The sequence below is a fragment of the Antennarius striatus genome, chromosome 8 (assembly GCF_040054535.1).
Source record: "Antennarius striatus isolate MH-2024 chromosome 8, ASM4005453v1, whole genome shotgun sequence".
Classification (NCBI taxonomy): domain Eukaryota; kingdom Metazoa; phylum Chordata; class Actinopteri; order Lophiiformes; family Antennariidae; genus Antennarius; species Antennarius striatus.
In genome coordinates this window covers 4,471,284-4,495,644 of record NC_090783.1, presented here as the reverse complement: position 1 = coordinate 4,495,644, position 24,361 = coordinate 4,471,284, and the positions used below count along the sequence as shown (strand labels likewise).

Here is a 24,361-nt window from a genome sequence, read left to right as displayed (position 1 = left end):
TGCTAGCTCATTAAGCTGGCAGAGCTCAAAGCGTATGCATGCGTGGAATCAGTGTGCCGTCACTCAAAGGGAATTTTAAGAACCTTCAGTTTCATCTGTACTTCAAGCAATCTTCATTACTGAGGTCAAACACAAAGCTGGGCATTCCAGTCATATCACAGAGGCCTACATTTAGAAGGAAAAATGCTACAGTAAGTCACAATAAGTCTGCACAACCTACGAAATAATCATGGGGACACTAAAAAATAGTGTCCCAGTCTTCCAGGGTTTAACTGTGACTATGTTAAAATATGATTTAAATGGTTTGCAGTCAAGTCAGGGGCGTAAAGGTCAGGTAAGGTAGATGTAGCAGCAGGTGGGCTCAGTACCGATTGGATGAGCTTCTTTGGAAAGTCGTAGGGGAAAAATATTTCAGACAGAGATGTCCCTGTTGCTGCTGCTAACTCTTCTCCAATAAGCCAGCTAGAAAAATTGATGTGGGTGAAGGGAGTGGTGATGCAAAAGCACAGTGAGGTGTTACTTATGTGCGTGGTCTGTAATTTATTCAAGCTCCTTGATTATGTCAAAATAAAAACGTCAACATGAGGTGGCATCTCAGAGGAGGGCATTCAGTCAACGACACACTACAGGTTTGCTCTTTTGACGGGAGAAGAACGCCGGTGGGGGAATTTTCCGACTCAGAGTAAAAGCCAAAGTGACTGATCGACAAACATGAGAGAACAGTTTCACGAACACGCTTGCATCGTGTCCACTGACAGAAAATATAGGAAGAAGAATTTTATCCTCGTCCATTTCTTAGAAAATGGATAGACTTGACTAGAAAAGGTCATCTCTCACTAGTTACGCTTTATCCAGTCGTTGGTTTGACTGATGTTTGATAGAAATGATGATGTTTCTGCCTCTGATCTTGTGGTGTTATATGGTAGCTGACACACATTTCCAGACACGGTTGACCCCGGAGGCTACAGACCAGTTTATCAACATACAGACACCCACGAAACGTGATGGGAAGACAATCTGATCTGCTTTGGGGAAAAATAGCGACGTGTCAAAAGAAGTGGGGAGTCTATTTTAAGCTTCTTTATACAACAAACTCCCAGCATTTGGTCATTTAGAAATGCCTCTAACTGTATGCAGACTGGTTACACCTGTGTACTCATCACTGAATTGCTCATTGTGTGTACATTGTGACAACTATCAATAAAGATATTGGAGCCAACGGCGTGAGCAAAGCCCGAGCAAAAGCCTGCTTAAGTCGTTGGGAAATATAAAACAAAATGTCACCTGGTTGTTTATTTAGAAAACAGCCAAGCGCTCCATGTTGCTTTGGGTTACACTGGAGAAAGGAAAAAAATGGTGTGTGACTCTGGAATTGGGCTGATTCGACAGATTAGTGAGTGCAGCAGATAGGGTTTCATTCATGTGTCAGATTAGAGGGCTCTTTGTTACTGCCAAAGAGGGCAAAGTATGCCTGGAGAGAGGACAAGGATCGCCCTCGCTCCCTCCAGCTTGTGTTGTCCTGAACAACTGAGGGGATGGCTTGTGAATTTGTCGCACTCCTTACTGCATTACATGCATGCTGGAAGAGAATTAACAGAGGCAGCCATCTTCGTCAGAAGGGTCAGACACCAATGTCAAGGCAGTGTTGTTCATTTTAAAGGCCACATTTCTTGTGCCGTTCCACCTGAAGTACTCCAGACTTCTACTTCCCAACTGCTTTCTGCGAAATGAAGCCTCCATGCTAAACAACGTACATCCTAAACAAACAGTACCTGGATGCAGTGGTCCGAATTCATCAGGCAAATGAACATACACCATGTGTGTGAGCCACAACACATTTTGTTTCAGTTACTGGCAACAAAGCTAGCAACTACTCTAGTGACCTTAGCTTCAGGTAAAAGCCAGTTACATTCCACAGCACGGAATCAATCGTCTCCTGTGTTACCTGACTGAGGAGCCGTGAGCCGTAAGTCCAGGTTTACGTTAGTCAATGGTTTACAGTGCTTAGAGGATATTCGTGCTGGAAAGTTTAAGAAGGATGATGAAAGTCAGAATGTTACTAAATGAATGACAGCAAAATATAATTTCTATGGAGGGAGGCTTCTTGGATTAAAATACAAAATGTATTTTTTTGCACAGAGTGCACTCTCAGCTGCTTCACTGTGCCCTATCTAACCCCGCCTCCGTGGCGACGGGAAACGAGTTGGCAGATGAATCAGTCAGGAACGTTTGTTGCAAACAACCCTACTGCAAATTAACACCCAAATATGTGGCTCCTTGCAGCATTTAGCACCTTGTTTTTACTAAGTCAGACCCACTTCCTGTAAAACTAAGGGTTTCCACAAGCAGCACCGATGCTGATGCAAACTGACAATATACTACGTAGCTCAGAAAGTAAAACTAAACGGGTGATTGTCCAAGAAAACTAAACATTTAGAATTTCAAACCAAACTAGGACTAAAACTCCAGTGACCACGGAACTTCAAGTTTGGTATGCAAACTGTAATCAGTCTGTGTGACTGTGGGCTGAGATCTGAAGCCCAGTAATTTATCTGATGTAGTTATGCTAGTAATTCTCACTGGGAGTGGGAGTAACCCTTTCACATTCTTGTTAATCCTTCACTTCAGTGTAGAATACAAAGCTAACAAATATGTTGCACTTACCTTTTTACTAAAATTTGCATGTCGTAGTGTTTCATTTCAACCAAAATCACATAAATACAACAAGGAATAAAACCCTAAAGGCTATGAGAAGCCATGCAGGTGTTTCCAGTTCTTTTGAATAGACCTGAAATCAGGCTGAAGGTGGACGAAACTCTTTATTAAGAGACGGCACCAGAGTCGCGACAAGAGGTTTAATCAAACGTGACAATAACAGTGTGGGTGGACTGAGGACACAGAAAAGCATCTGTGAATATAGCTGAACGACCTGAATGTGGGCAGTGAGGGTTTGCTGATTTGTTGCCCGTTTGGCAGGTCAGTCAAACACTTTTTCTTTCCCTTCATTCAGGTCATGATTTCACCAAGAATTCACTCATTTATTTGCTTCAAAAGAATGGAAGGGAGCACCATAAAAGTGTATATTGGCATTAATAATTCAAAACTAAATACTAACGCAAAGAAAGTCACGTTAAATACAAATGACTACCTACTATGTTCGTGATTGTTTTTGAGACCAAATCAGTCTTTTTTAAATGTGTTCATTTGGATTTTGTTTATTGCCTCCAAAAGGAGTACGTAGCTCTGTTTTAGAAAAAAACAGGACTCTGACATTGTCAACAAAAGCAGAAATGATCCCATGAGCCAAAAAAAAAGAAACCAATATTTCTCAGTAGCAGAACAAATACAACGACTGTGTGGTGGCATTTAACTAAATAAAGTGTAAGGTGCATATAGGATACCACCACAGAGAATCTAGCTTTATGGTAAATCATGTTTTGACCCAAGCAGAGGGCATGGGAGACAGAGCGTGGAGGGTGTTAGGCATAATGAAATGCATGGTGCCATTTCTCAAATCCCTAAAATGGTACTGGATGTGCTAAACATGGACGCTCAGGACAGAGACACAGGCAGAGCTGCTGCACAAAATACAAGCCTGGCTGTCTCTCAACTCAGTTTTGTGACACACTAAAAAATATTTAGTAGCTGGTAAGGGAAAACAATACCTGACTGTGACCTTTTTATCTGAAACGAATATCAATATTAGCATTGTTTTTCTGCCTCTCATTGCCAGCAGGCTGGATAAAGTGTTTTACTAACAAGGACAACAAAAACAATGCAGTCAGGGACTGTAACATCCCGCGACTTACCCTGACCTACTTCCAGGGTAGGTCAGGGTACCCTAAAATTAGTACCTGATGAGTGCATAGCTTTGACCTTTCAGGGTAGGTCAAAGCTATGCACTAGCTTTGACCATAGATCCAAGCTAGTACATAGGTAAATCAAAGAACTAGCTTTGATCTGTGGTCTTCCTTACACTGGCCTTCTCCCTCGTCTTTCTATCTTATCCGGTTCCTGAGTCGACAAAAGTTGAAATTTGACCTTGACCTACTTTTCTCAAGGTCAAGGTCACCGTCTCAATTTCATTCCCTTTGCAGCCCAAGTAATGTGATTTTTGTTTCATCTTTCTATCTGTAACGGTTGCGAAGATATTTGGTGGACATACTAACGGATGGACAAACAGGTGAACAAACACACAAACACTAACAATTACAATACAACACCGCTTTGAAGTGGGATGTAAAAAAAAGTCACATGTGCATCATCGTGCTCATTTGCATGCAATGAAGTCACAACTGAGAAATGACGTCATCTTTAAGAAGCTCAATACAAGACCCAAAAGGGAAAATTATTAAGTGAATGACATTTAAAATTAACCTGGAACTGTTTTGAAAACTAAATCCAATATTTTCTGCGTCCTATTCTGGTCTGTCCTGTCATCAGAAGGAGCAGTGTGTCTACAGTTTACCTCCCCTACGGGGGCTGCTGGTGTAAATCTTGTGACTACAGACATGGAGGATGAACCTTCCTTTTCAGACAAAAAAAAAAGAAAAAAAATGGACTGTATTGTGTTTCCACTGTGACAAAGCAGTTGTGCAGGTTCCACCTTCATTTCTCTTCCCTCTCACCTAACCTGCCCAACTCCAGCTGAGCATGCTCCCACTTTCATGCCGTAGTCCTTTCATTCATTCGCTTACAGGGGCTGTAAAAATCCTTTCACAACTCCTGCAGACAGGAGGCTATCAGCAGACAGCCGCAGACGCACAAAGCTGGATTTGGAGTGGTTAGACAGATAAGATACACAAACTCATCCTGACCTGGATCTGTCACAAAAAAAAGCACATTTGCTTTCAACAGATTTTATGCTATGATATTCCTTGTTGGTATTTAATTATAAGCATGACAACGGTTTGTGTTTTTTGTACTGTGACTAAACTTAATAGCTGCAATTTATGCAAAGCCCAAACGTTATAGAAGTGTGATAGGAGATTAAATTGCCCCAAGAATGAGAAACACACAACGGTTCCTACTATAAACCAAGAAAAATCCAATCAAAATGAAACTTGATAAACATGTCAACTCAATTCTTGAAGCAATTTAATTGCAGATCCTTCAAACACCTTTTTTATGCAGATGATGTCAGACTTTTCCCCAACAGCACACGGAGTGACTCCACTGTCTCAGGCCTATCCTTAGCTCTCATAATCAGCTTACCAGGTTGAACACAGTCTCCACAATGTCACGATTGGAAACTTCCCCAACTTCCACCAGGCCAGCCAGCACGGCGAATTTCATCCGTATGCCTCTGATTGGCACGCCGGGGTTGAGCGCCATGGCGCCCGGCCGGCCGTCCTTTGCATCGGCCGGCTGCGCGGAGGAGCCCGCGGGCTCCTCGCTAGCCATGACGAAGGAGGAAGGGAGGGAGGACGGGACAGGTGGCGCTCACAGGTAAGACACCTGTTCACCTCCCGAGCGTGACAGTGCGGGCTGATGTCGGGGGAGCAGGAGGGATTCACCTCCCCTTCAGCTGAGTTGCTGTCAGTCCACAGGCACGCAAACACACGGAATATTCCTCCCCCATCCAAAAAAATAAAATAAAATAAAACCAGTTCCGCGAATGAGGCTGGAAACAGAAGGAGTTCGCTGTTGACACTCCGAGACTGGAAATGTCACCGCGGTGAACAACTCCTCTCCCCCTCCGTCCGTAACTTGATAGCAGGCGGATGGGTTAATGCTATCAGAGAAAGAAAGAGAGAAAAAAATTGCCGCAGGTAATGAGGAGAAAAGCAGGTGAGGCAGAGTTGGTCCCCTCGTCGTGGTTTCTAAACGAGGATAAGCCGACTTTTACGTCCGTACAGCGGTGGAAGTTGCCATTGTCACTGAGTCCAGACACTTGACAGGTAACGCGCTCGGAAGAAAGCTAAAACTCCCAAACTGGAGCTCAGCGGATCCGAAAGGAGTCGACAAAGGACGGAGGTCCACTCGGCCTTCCCGGCGAACTCCTCAGACCCGCTCAAGTGTTAACGTTCACCTAGCTGCGCTGCATTCTCTTCCTGATTTGCCCCAGTAGCTTCAGCTTGTCAGCGCCATGACAGTGTAGCCCTTGAGTGAGTGGCGCATGCGCAGTGGGGCGCTGAGGCTCTTCAGCTCGGTGGCAGGTGAGCCGCTCAGGTGGCGCTGAGGCAGGACGCGCTGCTAAGAACTGTTTCTATATTTGTTGGGCTCAACCGATTTATTTCTCATCGCTTTGGCGTGGATCCGCAGGCGCCGAGGGAACATAGTGCGTTAATTCCTGAAAAAGAAAGAAGAAAAATGTCATCATTGATTGAGTTGAGGAAACAAATGACATTAAAAATGCTTAACATGTTGTGTTTTTGCGAGTATCACAACGAAATATGTTACTGCACCGAGGAAAACGAATGTAGTGCAATAGAAAAATGTGCTTTTCATTGATAGTCGATGCAGTAATAATAATAAATCAATTAATAACTAAAAAATGCATGGGCATGCATTACATATTTTATATATTACATTTCCTGAAAGTATATTGCTACCTTTTATGCATAAATAAAGTCTGGAATAAACTTGTAATGGAATGTTGTGGGCAGTGCAGTGGGTAGCACTGGGCCTTTCTATGCAGAGTTGGCGTGTTTTCCCCGTGACTGCGTGGGTTCTCTCCAGGCGTCTCCCCACCACCAAAAACATGCAACTTAAGTGAATTGGTTATTCCAAAATTGCCTGTAGATATATGTGTGAGCATGCGTGGTGTCTGTCTTTCTCAGTTGCCCTACTGTGAGCTGGAAACTCCTCCAGTGTGTACCCCGCCTCTTGGAATAGGCTCCAACATTATTATGTTGTTTTAACAATAAATAAAACATAAACCCTTGTTGTACCAGTTAAGAAATTAAATAGGATGGAAAATGAAAACAATATACTTTTGTGTAGGATAGTCTACTATGTTGAACAAACACGGCTTTAAAGTGTTAAAAAAGCACATACAAATAATGTGTTTTGTTTGACTGCAGTACAGTGACAGATGTCGACATCCTGCAGCAGTGGAAACCAAACGTTAACGTGAACTGACAGCTCTGCTTGCCTTTTCAAATAACCACAAACAGCTATGCCATGTGATGTTTACAGCTGAGTAGAGGAGAGGTCCCCAGTTCATCCATATCTATTTATTCATCAGCTCCAAACCTTATCTGGAAAATATTAGCCTGTGTAATAAACGGTTCCCACGTTTGTTAACTATCAACGTTCCCATTTTTGTCATTGTACTGGTGACTTCATCGTTGCTCTGCAGGATAGATGAGAAAGCATGAACCTAGTTGCCACAGAGGCAGCTGGCGTCACCGCTGACCTCCCAGTAAAGTGTAACTGAGCCCTCGGGGACACTGGGAGTCATGGAAGCAAGGAACAAAGCCCATGAGACTCAGGCCTAATCTCTGATGTAACAACCTGAAATCAACAAACTCATTCACTACAGCCCAAAGGTAGATCTTCCTAAATAAGATTTTGAAATTTTTACTGCCCTTTGAATCGAACATTAACCATGCCTTATTCTGCTGATCATCTGGGTTCTAAAATGACTCATTCTTTGTCATGATCATTTTACTGCAGTCATTTTTTGCTCTCTTGCTGCTATCTATTCAAAGAAAATTGCTTGATTTTAACAATGAACTCAAGGACAGCACACCAAAATATTAATTTTGTCAAAATATAACATGGAATAATAAGATCAAATGCACTGATAGAATCTTTATTCCAAACACGAAATTAAAACCTTTAGGTAATCATGATACCTGTCCAAATGGTAAAAAACACTTTTTAGATGGAACAGTAGCAGTAAACTAAAACATAAATATACAAGAGGAAATAAAAACACACACACACATACACATACATGTATACAAACACAAACACACACACACACACACACACAAACACACCACACACACACACACAAACACACACACACACACACACACACACACACACACACACACACTCATAATGCTCTGGGTTGCTTTTTCTCATTTTATATTAAAATGTTTCAAAATATATTAGGGTATGCCTACCTACACTAATTTCATCAGAATTTAGTGATGGTATACTGATAACACTGAAAGTTGAGAGTGGATGGATAACGAGTTAGTTGAGGTGTGCTTCCACACATGACGTGTACACAAGCCTGCAGACCGGTTCTGCCTGTTCAGAGACCATGTGGGTTTTTTTCTTATATTTCAAGTGATCATCAAACGGTTACCGGGAAGTTAAATGAATGTAAAGGTCAAGGTTCATAAGTACTGTATTTGTTAGATGGAAACAAATAACTGAAATAGGGGTTTTGCTTTGACAAGAAAATGAGAAACTACAACATATTTGAAAAGTAATTATGACTGAGTGATGTTGACTTATATCTTCACTATATCTTTGTACTATTTTACACAAGCTCTTGGGAAAACATTGTTCGCAATATATGTATATTATAAAGAATATATTATAAACTGTGTATTACTAAATGTCACCTATAACTTCCAAACATGAGAGTTTTTCTATTTTTTGCCTACTAACTTGATTTAGGCTTGTGTCTTCAGAGAAATTCAGAGACAAAGAGATATTTTCCAATGGATTTTTAATACTTATTTAACTTCAGTGATCAAAAGTTTCCTCCAGTGAAACGCAACATTTTATGGTTTTTATGAATTCTTTTTCTTCCATAATTTATATTATTCTGAATATATTTATTAATTTATGTATTTAGCTGGGATAGGCTCCAGCAAATCGTCTACAAGAAAATGGATGGATGGATGTATTCTTAACCGTGTTTTTGATAAGATTTCATGGCAAAGGTGATGTATACTGGATATAATTGCAATATTGTATGCTGCAGTCTGTTGTTAGTTAACAAATTTACTATTTTTGGATTAGCCCTTGTCAAACATTTTATACGCCCATCAAACTTAATCAAACGTTTCAGATTCACTAATATATGGTGGTATAAGGGCTGAGTATGGCTGTGTAATAACTTCGTTGTACCTATCAGGCTAAATAACTTTTCCCCAACAGGGGGCGCTAGAAGAAGCCATAAGGACTCGCGAGATTTATCAAATCTCGCGGGAACAGACTTTCTCTTTATTTCTCGCGGGATTTCGTGTTTCCTTCTCTTTCACTCCCTGTAGCCAACATGGCAGTCGGCAAGAATAAGAGGCTGACTAAAGGCGGCAAAAAAGGTGCCAAAAAGAAGATGTAAGTAGTCAATTCACACGTTATTACACAGAGTACACCCTTCCGTAGAAAAAAGTATAATTTACTTTCCATAACTATGACGGATGAAGCCGATTCTCGTCAGATGGTATGGCCAATGCCATCTCGTCGCCGCCGGCCTCCTGACGCCATGGAGTCGTTGCACGTTAACCGGCGCCGTGTAGTTTTACACAACTTCACTAGTTTTATAAATTAGTGTACCTTAACTAGTTTATATTTCAGCTGTTGAGGATTCTGCTTTGGAAGCACAAGTATTTTTTATCTTGACCGTTTAGACAAAACTAGCACCCTGAAGAGAGGTGACCACTAGCCGAGCTAAAGCGCTTACCAGCAGGGAAGTCAGCGCCTTATACCAGTAGTCGCTGTACGATTACCGGTATCCCGGTATAAACCACGACCTGACAACCGCGATGCCATGATGGTGTGTTCAGAACGTATCTTAGTCGAGTAGATGTAAATAATTCGTGTCATTTCGAAGTTGCAGTTCGTGCTTAGCATGCTAGCAGCTCGTCAGCTTCAGTGCTCACTACTAGCAGGACGATCAGTATATGCGATTATAACCTGTCGGGTTATAACCTGTCGTTTGTGCTTGGATTTAATGCAGTGTGGACCCTTTTTCCAAGAAGGACTGGTATGATGTCAAGGCACCAGCCATGTTCAACATCCGCAATCTTGGCAAGACCTTGGTCACTAGGACTCAGGGAACCAGTAAGTGTGAATGTATGTGTGTTAACACCTTGCTAAGGCTTGTTGATAATGTTGTCATTTGTTGAAGATTGAACTGATAGAATGAGTGCAGTTCACCTTTGGAGAAGCCATAACCATTTAAAACTACAATTGTTTAACTATCAACCCGTATTTGCTTGTAGTAAGTGTCCATAAGTGTCCATTGATGTGAGAAGTTGGCTTTGCATGACAGTCTTTCATGTGCTTGTTGTCTAAACTTGTACGACTCTCTCAAAACCACAGGAATCGCCTCCGATGGTCTTAAGGGTCGTGTATTCGAGGTGAGCCTTGCTGACCTGCAGAACGATGAGGTAGCCTTCCGCAAGTTCAAGCTCATTACAGAGGATGTTCAGGGCAAGAACTGCCTGACCAACTTCCACGGAATGGACCTGACCCGTGACAAGATGTGCTCCATGGTCAAGAAGTGGCAGGTAATGTCATATGTATTTAAATGTAACATGGAGAAGTTTGGAAATAGTAACAGGCATAAAGTACTTTAAAAGAGGTTTTTATAAAAGATTGTGGATGTGGTTGTTTGAGGTTACCTTGTGTGTAAAAATCTAATTCATATTTCACTGTTGTGGAAAAATATTGAGATGCTGATTGGCTAAAGGTTGCAGGTTGGTACAATTTGAGAATTTTTATGCAAAAGTGGGAGGTATAAATGTTTGTTGTGAAGGAAATATTCGTGGATCTATTGTCGGATGATCATGTGGAAATGGACTTCTCACGGTTGGAATTTTGTTGTCAACATGAGGGTTTTAGTTACTATGATTCCCTTTGAGTACACAGTGTCCAACAGTGAGGTGTTCAGTAGCGATTGTCTGTTAGATTCACAACAGAAGACTTATTTGACGCTCGGGTTTGAGGTTGGGAAAATGTCCTAATAGTTAGATTTGTGTTTTGTTGGATGAAACTTAGCTTTTAAGTAGAAGAATCAAATACACCTTCCAATATTTGAAGAACATGAGTCATTACTATCCAAATGTTGATATCACTGATGCGTTGAACAGAACTGGAATCTGGTGCTCAAGCTACAAAAAAAAAAGTATCAAGTGACCAATGTGGAAAGCTTTGTTTCAGTCTTATAAAAGCAGTTGTTCCCACCAGGCATTGGTTGTTTTGGTGAAATCTTCCATGTGACGTCGAATCGGTTCTCCCTCTCCTTTCAGACCATGATTGAAGCCCATGTGGATGTGAAGACCACAGATGGCTACCTTCTGCGTCTATTCTGTGTGGGTTTTACAAAGAAGCGCACAAACCAGATCAGGAAGACCTCCTATGCCCAGCACCAACAGGTCCGCCAGATCCGCAAGAAGATGATGGAGATCATGACCCGTGAAGTTCAGACCAACGACCTGAAGGAAGTTGTTAACAAACTGTAAGTCACACATTTTCTCTTGCCTCTTATAGGCCTTTGTTTTAGTTGTGAGATATTGATCAGTCTTTGGAAGTTAGTGGGAACTTCGTGTTCAAATAATCTAATTTTGGCTTGTTTATATTTGGAGTTCACTTTTTCACTGATTTGATTTATTGATGTGATGTGCAACAGTTTTTAATTTTTTTTTTTATTTTGTAAGATCAAATTGTGTATTTTGATAAATGGCCTTTGCGTAAACATGCCAGTCAATGGAGAATAATGCAGCCCTTCTCAAGCTGGCAGTCATTTGAATTGTTCAAAGGTATTTCCTGCATTGGGGTGAAATGTGAATGGGAGCAGGCCTTGCTAAGGGGAAATTATTGCAGCTGTGATGTAAATGAAAACCGTAGTATCTCAGGGACAAGCATGTCAAACATCTGCTACATGTAATCCAATTTTAAGGCTCCTTTTTGTTGCCGAACTTCCAATTATCCCACAAACTGGACTTTTAAATACCAGTGCCTGACAAAGAAAGCTTCTACTCTGGCCAGAAGTGCTACTGTGTTCACTATTCGGTTTTCAGATCTCCTGATTGCTGATTGCTCAGGATGTCACACCTCGAACCTCACTCTTTTTGAAGTCATCTAGTCACTATTAACTTCTGCTGCTGGTTCTGAGGTCTACAATGACCTCCATTCTGTGATAACCCCTTACATTGGAGTGTTGTTTATGTGTTTTAGGATCCCTGACAGTGTTGGCAAGGACATTGAGAAGGCCTGCCAGTCCATCTACCCTCTACACGATGTCTACGTTCGCAAGGTCAAGATGCTGAAGAAACCCAAGTTTGAGTGTAAGTGATAGATATGAAACTGATTTTTTCCCCTTCCCTGTGAACATGTGATGACAAACTTGTTTCGGTCCCATATGATTGCCTGATTACTGTTAATAGAGATCGGCTGATGTTCATTCATGAGCTGAAAAACAAAAAACATAAGTGTCTTCTATAATTGTGAAGAGAATAAAACACATTTGCGTTGTATTGCAGTGGGCAAACTGATGGAGCTCCATGGCGAGGGCGGTTCTGGAAGTGCTGCAAAGGCCACTGGTGATGACACTGGAGCCAAAGTAGAGAGGGCTGATGGCTATGAGCCCCCCATCCAGGAGACAGTCTAAAACACCCTTGACAGATTTAATAAAAAATGTAAATGACAACAAACTGTCTTGTTTTGTGTGAAATAATAGTTCCTGAGAAAAACTTGTACAATGTCACCCGCAAGTCATTTTTGTGAGGAAAAAAAAGAATTTTGACTAATTCAAATGGTTTTTACTTCCTGCTAAATCTGAAAAAAAATACTTTGTTGCATTTTGCTGCCTTCTAAAAATAATTGCTTATCAGATGCGTTTAAGACGAGTTACCATGGAGATGGTATTTAATGAGGTGTCAATGTAATATATACTGTAAAGGCTTTTAGGTGTGCCTTATAGTGCGGAAAATACTGAAGACAAAAGCAATATTAGCAGCTGACATCAAAAACTTCCAAAAGGGAGTAACAATTGTGTTCTAGTCAGCGGTCTAGTGTCATGATCACACCAGATTGCTGGATACTCTTATGAAATGGAAATAAATGTCCAGGATTCTTAAATTTGCAGCCAAGTTTATTTTTAATCATGACATTTCTCAATCCATACAGTAGGTCAAAAGCGTGTGCTACAGTTGAATTATTCTATTTACAGCAAGGTGACTACTGATGTCAATCCTGTCACTATTGCACTAATCCAGTACTTTCACATAGTTTTTTGGCACCAGAGCCCGTTTCCCTCTCAGTTCACCCAAGAACCATTCTTCATCAATGGACTCCAGATTAGTTATGATATCCCCGATCTGTGAGGAAAAAGTGAAGTTGTTAGATTGACTATTTAGACTCAAATATTTAATGACCAAACAAGAAATGGATTCTGTACCTGTAGAGAGAGCTCCTCGTCACAGTCGGACGTGAAGTTGTACAAAGCCTTGGCTCTGCACTCTCCAGCAGCAGCTTCCTGCTGGGTACTGGATGACTGTTGGCCTTTTGGAAGATAAGCCATATACAGGAATATTTGGTCATACCAAGCAGTTTGAAAATATCACATTGAGCTTTAGAGTTGCTTTGAGAGACATCTTTGTAGATTTCAAAATTGCCTGCTTTAACTGCATAATCCAAAAGCATTGCCAAAATAAAAAAAATCTTTAAAGTGAAATGTGACGGATCCGTACCCGAGCTGCTCTTGACGAAAACCCTGGGGAATATGCCCTCTCTGCCATTCAGCCGGCCTTTGCTCCACTCGGCATCGATGTGTTTGGTGATCTGAATGACGTCGCCGATTTCAAAAGACAAATCGCCGTCCGAGTTCCCAGCAAAATCATACATGGCCACCACCCACTCTGTGTTGGACTGGGGTGTCTGCAGAGGCAAAAAGAAGGGAGTGTAATTATCACTGGGGACACACCTCCGTCTCTCACCAATAGAAATAATGGTTACCTGAGAAGGTTTGGCAACTTCAGGTTGTGCACCTGGAGAAGGAACCATGCCTGTGGGTAAATGATACAGGTTGCTAATAAGGAAAAGTGTACAATACCAGAACACAGCACTAAATAAATTGGTCAACAAATGGTAGGATTTTTTCCAATAAAAGGGAACAGGATGGAGAGTTTTCAGGGATCAAGAGGAAGGAGCAAGAAGGATGAATGGATTCAGTCCTGTTGTTTCCTGGTGATCTCACCGGGTAGAGGAATCCTGATGGACTTTCTCTCCTGCTGCCTCGAGGGTGGAGGCAGATCTTCAACAATCTCCACGAAATTCAGAGGGAAGATCCCAATGAAGGCTCCAACCTGTCCCCGAGCCCAGTCCTGTCCAGCGTACTCCTTCAGCTGGATCACATCTCCTTCGGAGAATGTCAGCTCGTCACTGTGCTCCCCCTCAAAGTCAAACCTTGCCACGCATCTCGGGCCGCTGCGGGGTAACACCAGCAGTTCACACATCAGGCTAATTGATCTGAATACATGGTGAAGGCTAGTGGTATTTACTAAATTCAGACTGTACCTGACTGATGGTGGCAGCGGCTTCACTTTCCGTTCAGGGGGTAACTTTGGTGAATTTGACTAATGGGAGACAAGGGATTAAAATTCTCTGTAGATAATAAACATTTTAAATCCAAAGCCTCAAAGTTACCAATGTGGCAATCGGTGCCTTTCGAGATTGCTTTCAACTCACCAGAACCTTCACATAATTGACAGGGAAGAAACCGGTGGTTCCCCTGCAGGTGCCTCTATACCACTCACGGTCTACCTGCTCCACCATAGTCACAACATCTCCCGCCCTCAGGCCCAGCTCTTCCGGAGCCTCTGCGTGTACACAACAAACAAATTCCCTGTTTCCACCTTTGCTACGCAATCTAAACATGCTCTGAAGCTCCTAAGAAAAATCAACTGACCGAGGGAAGGATATCAGAACGATTATTTGAATAATTTCAGGTTGTTTTTATAAAACATGTCTTAAAAGAACAGCCTGACATTTGGAAAAAACAACAACAGTTTCTACACATTTTTTCCAGCTCTCTACAAAGCATATTTTTAGTACATTCCATGATAATACTACAAGGTTGAATTTTTTAATTATGGGGGGAGACGGGGTGGCGGTGTCTCTCTGCTTCTAGTTTTTAGGCTAAAGTAGGCTAATTTCCTCCAAGGGCTATGTTCAGAGGCACCCCAGGAAGAGTGCAATTTTTTTTTTCCAAAAATTTTAGACAATGTTGTTGCTTAATATCAAGCAGAATTAGCAGCTCACCTGGAGTGAAGTCATGTATGGCCTGAACCTTAAGCCTATCGTCAGCTCTGTCTGGATCAGGTGCCCCAGCATCCTATAGGGAGAAAACAACAACAACATACTAAATAATGCTTCATGAATCAGAGCCCATTATACACACCTGATTCAGGTGTCAAAGACGTGCATTTACCTGCAATTGAAGAGCAACTTACCTGTGGTGGTGACGAGTGATAGGCTGTGTCAAGAGGAGTTATGACCTTCATGTGAGACGACCGGATTCTGCCTTTGGCATCTCCGACTTGACACTCAAATACCCCGTGATCGATCTGCTCCAGCAGCAGAAGCACTTCATTTTTCTGTGCAGAAAGCCAACAGAGGTTTGAAATGTATCTGGAGATCCAACAAGTTTTAAAGGTATGTGGAATTTAGAGCAACACAAATACTAGTTTAGACACCTGAAATGACAGTTCTCCCGTGTTGCTCCCATTGTGGTCAAAAGTAGCTATCCCATGAGGAAGCTGAAGCTAAAAGGAAGAATACAAAAATGAAGCAGATGCTCATGAAGCGGTTGAAACTTGATTACATTGACTATTCGTAAGGCAGGATCGCTCTCACAATGTATTTGTTGTAGAGACGATGGCCTGGATTGGGCCTCGGAGGTAAAACAGGTCCTTTCCCTTGAGGCTTTCCTTTGGGTGCTTCTGGTTTTAGTGGAATGTCCCACCCTACTGTATGGGAACGACCTATGGCCTTAAGACTGGGGGGAGGAGGTCTCCCTGGCCCAACTTTGGCCGGCAGTGGGCGAGGCGAAAGTGTTTCGCTTTTAGTCAGCTTCCTGAAGGTCAAGTTGAGAGGACAAGCATCTTTAGAAAATGTGCCAAAGCACAAAGAGTTTAAATCTGATTTCACTCACCGAGGTGGCAGCGATGGTTCACGACCAATCTGGAAAGATGGAGCATTGTCATGAGCAAAATAAATAAATAAATAAATAAATACACAGCTGACAGACAAGATGAACGTGATTGATACAGCTCACTATTTAAATTCTAATTTCACTAGTTTTAGTCACCTGAGATGTTCAGAAGTATGGTTTGAGATGTTTGACCAGTCGATATAGTGTAAAACTTACCTGGGGAGGGAGGATGGGTGTGGTGTTTCCTACAGGCTTCTGAGCAGGGAGAGGAGGAGGGCTGTCTGAGACTGAGAAGAGAAATGTCTTCACCGTAAGTTACTGAAAACACAGTTAAATTAAAACTAAACCAGAATAATACGCAGCCTTCAGTTATGTACTGAGATGGACTCACATGAGGCGGCTTTCGGAACCTTGATGATGGTCGGCCTCTGTGCCATGCTCGGTCTGCTGTCCAGAGCCGTAAGAGGTTTGACCACGACGGGATCTGAATAGAGACACATGACTGTACAGCTCTATACAACATGCAACACACAACTTGAACAGTGCTACTTACTTGATGGACTGTCCACATAGAACAGTGCTACTTACTTGATGGACTGTCCACATACACGTTCTCTGTGACCACAGAGGCTGAGTTATGGTTGTTAAAGTTCAAGTTGGGCTTCAGGGGTTCCTTAAAAGGCTTCGCTGGAGGTGTGGGGGTCGCTGGTGAATCCTCATCTTCACAGAAGCAGCTGGCCCTGGTCAGCACAGATGGGCGTGATCGGTTTGGGGCGGACATCCTATTGTGTAAAGTCTCTAGTTCCTGTTGCACAGATAGTCCCATTGGTTTCTTTGACGGTTTGGGGGCTGGAGTAGGGGGGACGGTGGCTGATGAGACATTCTGACTGTCATCTGTATTCTGTTGAGTGAGAAGTTTCACAGATCCAGACGGTTTCGTGGCGACTGGAGGTTTGTTAGTCAACTTTCCAGATTGAGGTTCTGTTTTCGCGAGTCCATTTTTGTCAGAGGTGCCACTCTGGACTTCAAAGGCCTGGATCCTGGCCCGCATATCACGTTGACTGGACATATCCTTGGAGTTCATTTCGCCACCATCTTCAGCTTGCAATGCCTCGTCTGATTGGTTGACAATATCACTGCTCTCCTCGAACTCTGCAGGAAACGCCTCCAATAGCTCCTTCAAATACTCCTCTGGAACTTTTACTGCATCAGAGTGAATGTCTTCATGAATGTCAGTGACACTGATCAAAGTCTGAAGTTTGTCCTCTCCCTTAATCACCTGCTTTGGAAGTTTTGTGCGAGGAAGTGGAACAGGCCTTTCACCAGGTCTTAAGTCTGATGAGGATGGACTGGTTTCAGCAGCAGCAGCAGAAAGAAGATATGTGGGAACATCCCAGAATACAGTGACAGATCTGCTGCATGTGAGGGTGGAATGTGCTGGGCCGGGTTGATTTAAATCTGAACCACTGGTTTCCTCGGCTGTGGCCGATACTGTGGTGCTTCTTTGAGCGTTCTTGTCAGTGCATGCAACACCTCCTGTGGCCGGTTCTCCGAGCGCTTGTTTCCGCCGTGATGGCCTCGGTGGTTTTTGTGGCTTTCTGCCTGGAATGAAATGAAAGACGTGATTATCACGCTGGGCCTGTCTCAAACCACCCCCTGCACCCTCTCCTTAAGCACTCCCACTGGTAAGGGTCCTACAGCAGGTCTGCGTGAATGTAGTGAGTGACGACAGGGGGGTCTCTGTTTGACAGACTCAAATTTGAACCTGAGTCCAGCAAACATCTGATTCTACACGGTCACCAGTGGTTGTTGTGACCCGCGTCTCACCAGTTGGTCTTTTCTCTGACGGGACAGGGGTTGTGGGGTTTTCCCTCACAGGCTCAGTTTGGGTAGCGCTTGAAACGGTACAGGCGGTCCGACGGGGCGCCGCAGTGGGCCTGCTGGTACACTGGCTCTTCTCTTGGATCACCTGGTCATAGGATGGTGGGCACTAAGTCACGGAAAAGAGAGGTGTTCACACACCCACATGTGTTCTCTTGCATTTCTGCTTCCTTTACCTTCTAACGATGTTGAGACCATTTAAACTCATTAATATTCACTTTAACAAAGTCATTTAACCTCCATTGAAAAATGCTGAAGGTTCTGTCCTCAAACAGGTTTGGTGAGCAAACAGCATTTACAATTATGATTTAGGAGTTGTCCTCAACAGTGCAGACATACAGCCATAAAATCCTTCACCTAGACACTAATACTATACTAGTAAATGAAACAGATTTTTTTTTTTAAATGCTCACTAACGAGAAGTGAAACCAAACAATCAGAGGAGGCCTACCTGTGGAACACCCCTGATGCCGGTGGACCAGTCCGACTCAGGAGGGGGAGGGTAAACCCTGGGGGTTCCTGAGAACCAGTTGTGACTGACTAAAGGTGCAGCTGAGACAATGGTGATCTCTGGGCGCCTGAAACAGAAACCAGACTTCTACCAAAATACACAGAATTTCAGATGAAGTGTTCACCGTCAGTGATTGCTATACATTATTTATTACCTTCGGTCCCTGCTTTGGTCACTCTGAGAGATTGTTTTCGCTGATGGATAAAGAATGACATGAATTAGTTAATCTAAAAGATTTTTTTTTGCATTGTTTATGAGAATAAATCACTTCCAGCTATTATCAAATATTGTTCCTCTTAAATTGGTAGTGGATGCTTTGGAAAGCTTACTTCTTTTGATAGCAGCTCGTATAGAAGACAATGGTCCTTGGCTGAGAAGAGAGTAGAACAGGAAACCCATATGTGATTAATGGGATGCAGCCAGACAGGTGCATACCGCTGAGGTGACTCACGCTTTTTTCAGAAGCAATGTTTTTGTTCAGCCCCGATCCACACCGCACAACAAACTCTATCCTTTCAGCCATTTGATATCATTGATGCCACATTACGCAGACAGAAAGGATTGAAAGCAATACCTAACTTTGAGGACAAGGAAGGAAATGGAGTAAAAATGACACCCAAGGTTCAGTGAGAGAGGAGATAATAATAGAATATATCAAAAATAACTAAATTCATTGATATGAATATTAATATTTTTTAGTGGTTGATAACCACTAAAAACAGCTGATTTACAGAGGAGTATAAGAGAAAAATATCACGCCTGTGACACGAAAAGAGAAGTGTTAACAGCCTCTGGTGAATTCTCTTGACAGTAGAGGATCATAATCAACACGTCCTGCTCATTAAGAAACAAATGCAGGAGTGTGATGGTAAACAAGACTCTTATCTTGATATCAAATGGGTTATTTATCCATATATTGGGATCAGTGCATCGGCTGGTCAATCGGTTGATCTGACCATTAAAGGGACAGCGATCCATTCCGGTACAAAGTGGAGTGAAACTCAACAGCTGATATTTGATTCGAAGCTTTTGGTATTAACAAAGAAAGAGAAATGGATGGTAGGAAGACAACATACCTACAATGTGAGTGAGCAGGCTTCAATCTTTCAGGGGGATCTGTGGAGGAAAATAGAGAGTGGTCTTTTTGACAAATTCTATTAAATGTCTCTTGCTGTCTGCCAAGTTTAGAATTTCAAAAGTAAAATCACAACAAAAGCCCAAAGCATCAAATGTGATAACTCTGGGGTTATATAGTAGAGACCATAGTCAGTGCTTTCAAGATGAGTTCCGGCTGATGTGAGACCTTCTGTGCACTAGAACTTTTAGTGATTCTGATTCCGGCTTCCATCCTGGTGCCAGTTCTTCATTCCGATTTAAACATTCCGATTCAACATCACATTTTCTTCTTAATTTAATGTCGCCTAACTGTTATGCAGCAATTCAATCTCGATTAACCACATCCAAGTGCGTCAATGTTTTTCAAGAAGTGACAGTTTGTATAATGCACTGCTATTACCTCTGAAAGGAATACAATTATTATACAACAATTCATAATAAATATTATACAGGCATTCATAATAAATCATTTAGCAACCGTTCTGAACAACCTCGACATATCAACAGAAACCGCGTTTGTGTGATTTTATAACTAAAGATTAGAAAAGGGGCCACGAAACACGCAAATATTAGATCAAAGCAAGATAAAAACAAGATTGTATGATGAAGAGAAAAATTAGTAGATTTCACATCAAAATCCACCCGCAGCTCTGCAGATAAGTCAACTATCTAATCTTATAAGAGCCCGTTTATTTCCTCATATTTCAGAGTGAACTCTTCCAGAATCTCGACGGAGCGCAGGCAGCGCTGATGAAGCCTGATCCCGGGCGCTCATTGGCTGACGGATCCCCCTGCTACACCTGTTACCTGTTGTCTCACTGAAGAGTCGAGTTACTCTTTAACACACAAGACGAGCTTCCAAACAGAGTTTCAGTCAAAAGACGAGTTTCTAACTCCCGCCATACGAGCTCTCGGAGCTTTTGCTGTAAATACGCGCCACGCGTTCCTTGCGCGTAACCAGTGAGATTTAACATGACGTCACAGCCCAGCTGTTGGATTAGGCTTTTGTTTTGCTTTTGAATATATTATGAAGTAATAAATGTTGACTCTACTCGTAGTATGGATCGACATCCTACCTGTGAGGAATTAAAGGAACAAATATAAAATCCCCAGCAACAAAGGCGCATTTCCAACGGGAATGAGTCTCCGGGTCTCTCGAACGAGTGCGCTTTGGGTTAAAACACACACACACACACCCACACACACACACACACACACACACACACACGCACAGACAGCGGAGAGGGAGGACCCGGTAATGTGTCAGCTCTCCTGCGTTCACCTGGCCAATCTGATGAACTGGAATGTGGACATTCAGGAAGAAGTGGCCGTACCACATGACGCCGTTTTGTTACTGTCTTGTTTCCTCCAAAGTAAAAGGTTACAGGACTTCTGAGACACGCTGTGTGCCGTTTGTGACAGGCACTGGTCTAAGAATACTATAATAATTAACCTCAGCGGCTTTGATTGTAAAACCACAGAATCATAAAGTGACGGAATGAAAAAAAAAAACCCCCATGAATATAAACAGTTTATCTGTTTAATCTGGTGTTTTAAGGGTGGAATGCTGTACTAATTACAACGTGTGATACTTTTAATTCTTTTTTTGGGTGTGTCATGCAGTAAAACGTCACAATGGGAAGGTCAACCTATATTTGGCAATAATTATTCTCTTTGCTTTGAAGTTGATGTTTATGCTCATTTGTGGTAAAATGAATAAGGTAAAATTCAAGATATAATTAAGACATAATTGTTAACTAGGTGGCTGGAAATACGTTTTAGTTTCTCTCTTGGCTATTCTACAATTTGTCTGGAATGATGAATAGAATAGAATAGAATAGAATACAATTCAATAGAAATATCGCCTTCATCTGGTTTCAGTTATTGCAAGACATACATCCAACGTTCCATGAGGTTTAAAGTGTAAATTCTTTATTGGATTTTATGTCCTTTTTGAATATAATATACAATTGACAAGGATGAAATTCTAAAAATGTGAGAGTGACACTCTCTGTATTAGTTTGCAAGCTAATTGTAATTAGCCTCCACCCAGCCATGTCAGTAATGTTTCCCTCAAGGTAAATGCAAATAATATCACATGACAAGGTGTTTCCCACAGTCACGATCTAGTTCAGTTCACACAGGAGGGCCGAAGAGAATTTTGTTAGCTTGGGCAAAATTAAATTTCATCATTCAAAAAGAAAATGAAATCATTTCACAGTTGACCAGAATATTTTTTTCAATACATCTATTAGTTTTCGACATATTTCCTCTGAAGGAAATCTTTTTGGACTCTATTTCTAATCACCATACATCTCTTGGTGTTTGTGGACTACCAGCACCTAAGGAGACACTGAACACATTTTATAGCTGCTCAGTCATCAGGAAAAGTTTTCCTTCACAGCTGCAGATCTCACTTGAACACATGCTGACATCAGTCAACAAGGCAACAGCAGTCACCCAACAGCAGCTGAAAATAGAGAGAAATGATCTTCCTTTACACCTGAAAATACAACAGCCGCAGCTTTATACAGGTGACGCCTGATTAATGTAAGGCTTTAGTCTTAAGCATTAGTTACTAGTTACTAGTTATGAAATTTCCACCTAAAGGCTGTTTTTCTCTTCTCACTGCCTCCAAGTGCTTACTCATAATTTTAGGTTTCCATAAATTAAAGAGTGTGGTCTGGACCTGCTCGAAAAAGAAAGCATCACTCAATTATACTGTCTCCCAAAATAGTGATTCACAGTGGAAAGAACACAAAATGAGTTGATGCTTAAAACCTTCCTGATGGTGTGTATCATGTTAACACATAGTTGGGAATGGACAAAAACTGCATCAAGTGCAGACAAGTATACTGCTGATTCATGACAGCAACTATTTGCCTGCAGAGAATGACAGAAATTCCCAATCCAGACAGCTGGTCGGGGGTCAGGGTGGCAGTGGGGGGAGTTTTTGGGCGAGTTGCAAACCAGGTGCTGCCAGGAAAAGGAGGAGCTAGGAGACAATACCTACACCAAAGTTAACTGAAAAGGTTTAACTCTACCCCAAACCTTAACGTGATCTATTGTGGCCTAAGATTCATCCTTAATGTGCATTCAGTAGTCTTCCTTTCCCACTTTCCCAACAGTAAATGAGCACATTTTCCAAACAGAGCTGTTATATCAACAAGGAGCCTTATTTTGAGCCAAAATATGAAAATGAAAGCCTGTTCTGTCAGCAGGTTTTTTAAAAAAAATACAGATTCTACCATTTGCAGGAGCGAGAGCTGTTTATTGTCAGGTGACAGGTGACACACCATGAGGTGCAGGTGACAAACTTCAACAACCACTTTGTGGTTGACTGAAGAGGATGAGTGATGTTACTGTAACAAGGTGACAGGCCTCAGATGACATGTTTGCATCACTGACACTTCCATTTCATAGAGCGCTAATTTTCTGAAAAACAAAAATAAATACTTGATGACAAGAAGTCATAGAATTAGAGAATGGTCTACATGTTTCCATGTTGGATCCTGTCTAGAATAAATGGATCCTCTATTGTTTTTTCTTCTGTACTAATTGCTGTTCATTTTCTTGAGGATAAAAACTCCATTATTGTCTGGGAAGCACTAAACCAAATGGTCTATTTTTTTGTAAATTGCCATGTATTCTTGTGAGTTAATCTACATTTAAATGACATGACAGTGTAACAGTATAATAAAATGGATGCAGACTTGACAGCACTCAATTATACATCTGAAGGAAGTCTCCAGAGTTTCCATCAGACTATGAATGAACGGAGAACAAAGGCTGCCTGGAACTGATGAAATAATGCACCCAGATTTTTGTTATACAATACCATTACTGTATTTCTCTAAACATGTTAAGTATTACAGTTTTATCAAGTATGAAAAAGTGCTGAATTGAGCTTGAAATAACCATTAAAACGAGTAAAAATCTCCTTTCTAATCTCAAATCAAGATTAAACTCTCCATTTTGACATCAATGTTCAAACTGAGGAGTCAACATGTTTTTTCCAGTCTCGGTCGCCTTTAGGAGTCAGGATCCGTTCATCATGGGATGGACAGCCTGGTACATTCCCCAACATACCTGTTGTTTGGTCTCTGCCCCGAACATCCCGCAGATCCCTGCGATCCCCTCCCCCATCTTCATGGCAGGCTTCAGCCATCGACATTTAAAACCACAGATGAATCAAAAATCCAATTCCAAACAAAGTACACCAGTGAGGAAATAAATTCAGGAACTCTGTCTGTGTCCCAGCGGTGGATCAGATATGAGCTCTAATCCTCACCGCCGGCGGTGGGAGTTTTGTCCAGCTCGCAGCGGCTCCCTCTGCTCCCCGGCGGGCGGAGGTGGTGCCACTCACTGACAGGACCCCAACACCACACACCACAGTCCCACTTCTGCGTGGGAATGTACACAGATCCAATGATCTCAGTTGTGCACGACCGAAACCGCATAAAAAGAAACTATGACTATGGAGATTTTGGCTCCTTTGTGCGTTTTTTTGTTTGTTTTTTGTTTAGAGACATCTGGTTCTCTTAAATTCTCCTCTCCTTTTTGAATAACATTTACATTTATTAATAAAGTGTTATATTATAGTGAAGGGGTGGGTTTAAATAAGCTTATCTTCACCCTACTCCTTTTTGGACATGCAGGAGTCATTGCTTTGAGTATTGTTACTGTTGTTCTGTCTATTTTTAATAGTCTTGTTTGTTTTTCTGTTGAGTTTTGTTGTTTTACTTCCACATGTAGAAAATAAAAAAAGCATTCATTCATTCATT

At 41.9% G+C, this 24,361-nt stretch overlaps 3 protein-coding genes and 1 non-coding gene across 8 annotated transcripts in view; 2 read left to right on the top strand and 2 right to left on the bottom strand.

The window, feature by feature from the left end:
• lrba (LPS-responsive vesicle trafficking, beach and anchor containing) overlaps nt 1-6,102 on the bottom strand; it is a 150,113-nt gene extending 144,011 nt beyond the window's left edge. For all 4 annotated transcript variants that reach the window (XM_068320696.1, XM_068320700.1, XM_068320699.1 and 1 more), the window contains exon 1: nt 5,215-6,102. In XM_068320696.1, the coding sequence (XP_068176797.1) occupies nt 5,215-5,403 (189 nt within the window). In that variant the 5' untranslated portion in view covers nt 5,404-6,102. The remainder of the gene's footprint in view (nt 1-5,214) is intronic.
• A 3,003-nt stretch (nt 6,103-9,105) lies between these two features.
• rps3a (ribosomal protein S3A) lies at nt 9,106-12,569 on the top strand. The gene is made up of 6 exons (XM_068322034.1): nt 9,106-9,249; nt 9,872-9,975; nt 10,237-10,424; nt 11,166-11,374; nt 12,094-12,203; nt 12,399-12,569. Exons 1-6 carry the CDS (start codon nt 9,188-9,190, stop codon nt 12,524-12,526), a joined length of 801 nt encoding a protein of 266 aa, XP_068178135.1. The 5' UTR covers nt 9,106-9,187; the 3' UTR covers nt 12,527-12,569.
• LOC137600872 (small nucleolar RNA SNORD73) lies at nt 12,246-12,317 on the top strand. The gene has a single exon (XR_011037000.1). It is a non-coding gene; the product is annotated as a small nucleolar RNA SNORD73 (small nucleolar RNA).
• Nucleotides 12,570-12,712: 143 nt separating the features above from the next.
• sh3d19 (SH3 domain containing 19) lies at nt 12,713-23,906 on the bottom strand. Of its 2 annotated transcripts, none has more exons than XM_068322032.1 (21): nt 23,667-23,906; nt 19,538-19,577; nt 18,791-18,831; nt 18,616-18,655; nt 18,402-18,528; nt 17,897-18,059; nt 16,658-17,671; nt 16,461-16,553; nt 16,286-16,356; nt 16,070-16,098; nt 15,772-15,991; nt 15,612-15,680; nt 15,369-15,512; nt 15,178-15,250; nt 14,605-14,735; nt 14,434-14,492; nt 14,114-14,343; nt 13,873-13,922; nt 13,608-13,794; nt 13,316-13,419; nt 12,713-13,235 (listed from the first exon to the last, which is right to left on the bottom strand). In XM_068322032.1, exons 1-21 carry the CDS (start codon nt 23,749-23,751, stop codon nt 13,125-13,127), a joined length of 3,081 nt encoding a protein of 1,026 aa, XP_068178133.1. In that variant the 5' UTR covers nt 23,752-23,906; the 3' UTR covers nt 12,713-13,124. The 2 variants fall into 2 exon arrangements, with proteins under 2 accessions (XP_068178133.1, XP_068178134.1); XM_068322033.1 differs by having other exon boundaries at nt 17,897-18,038.
• Nucleotides 23,907-24,361: the final 455 nt, after the last annotated feature.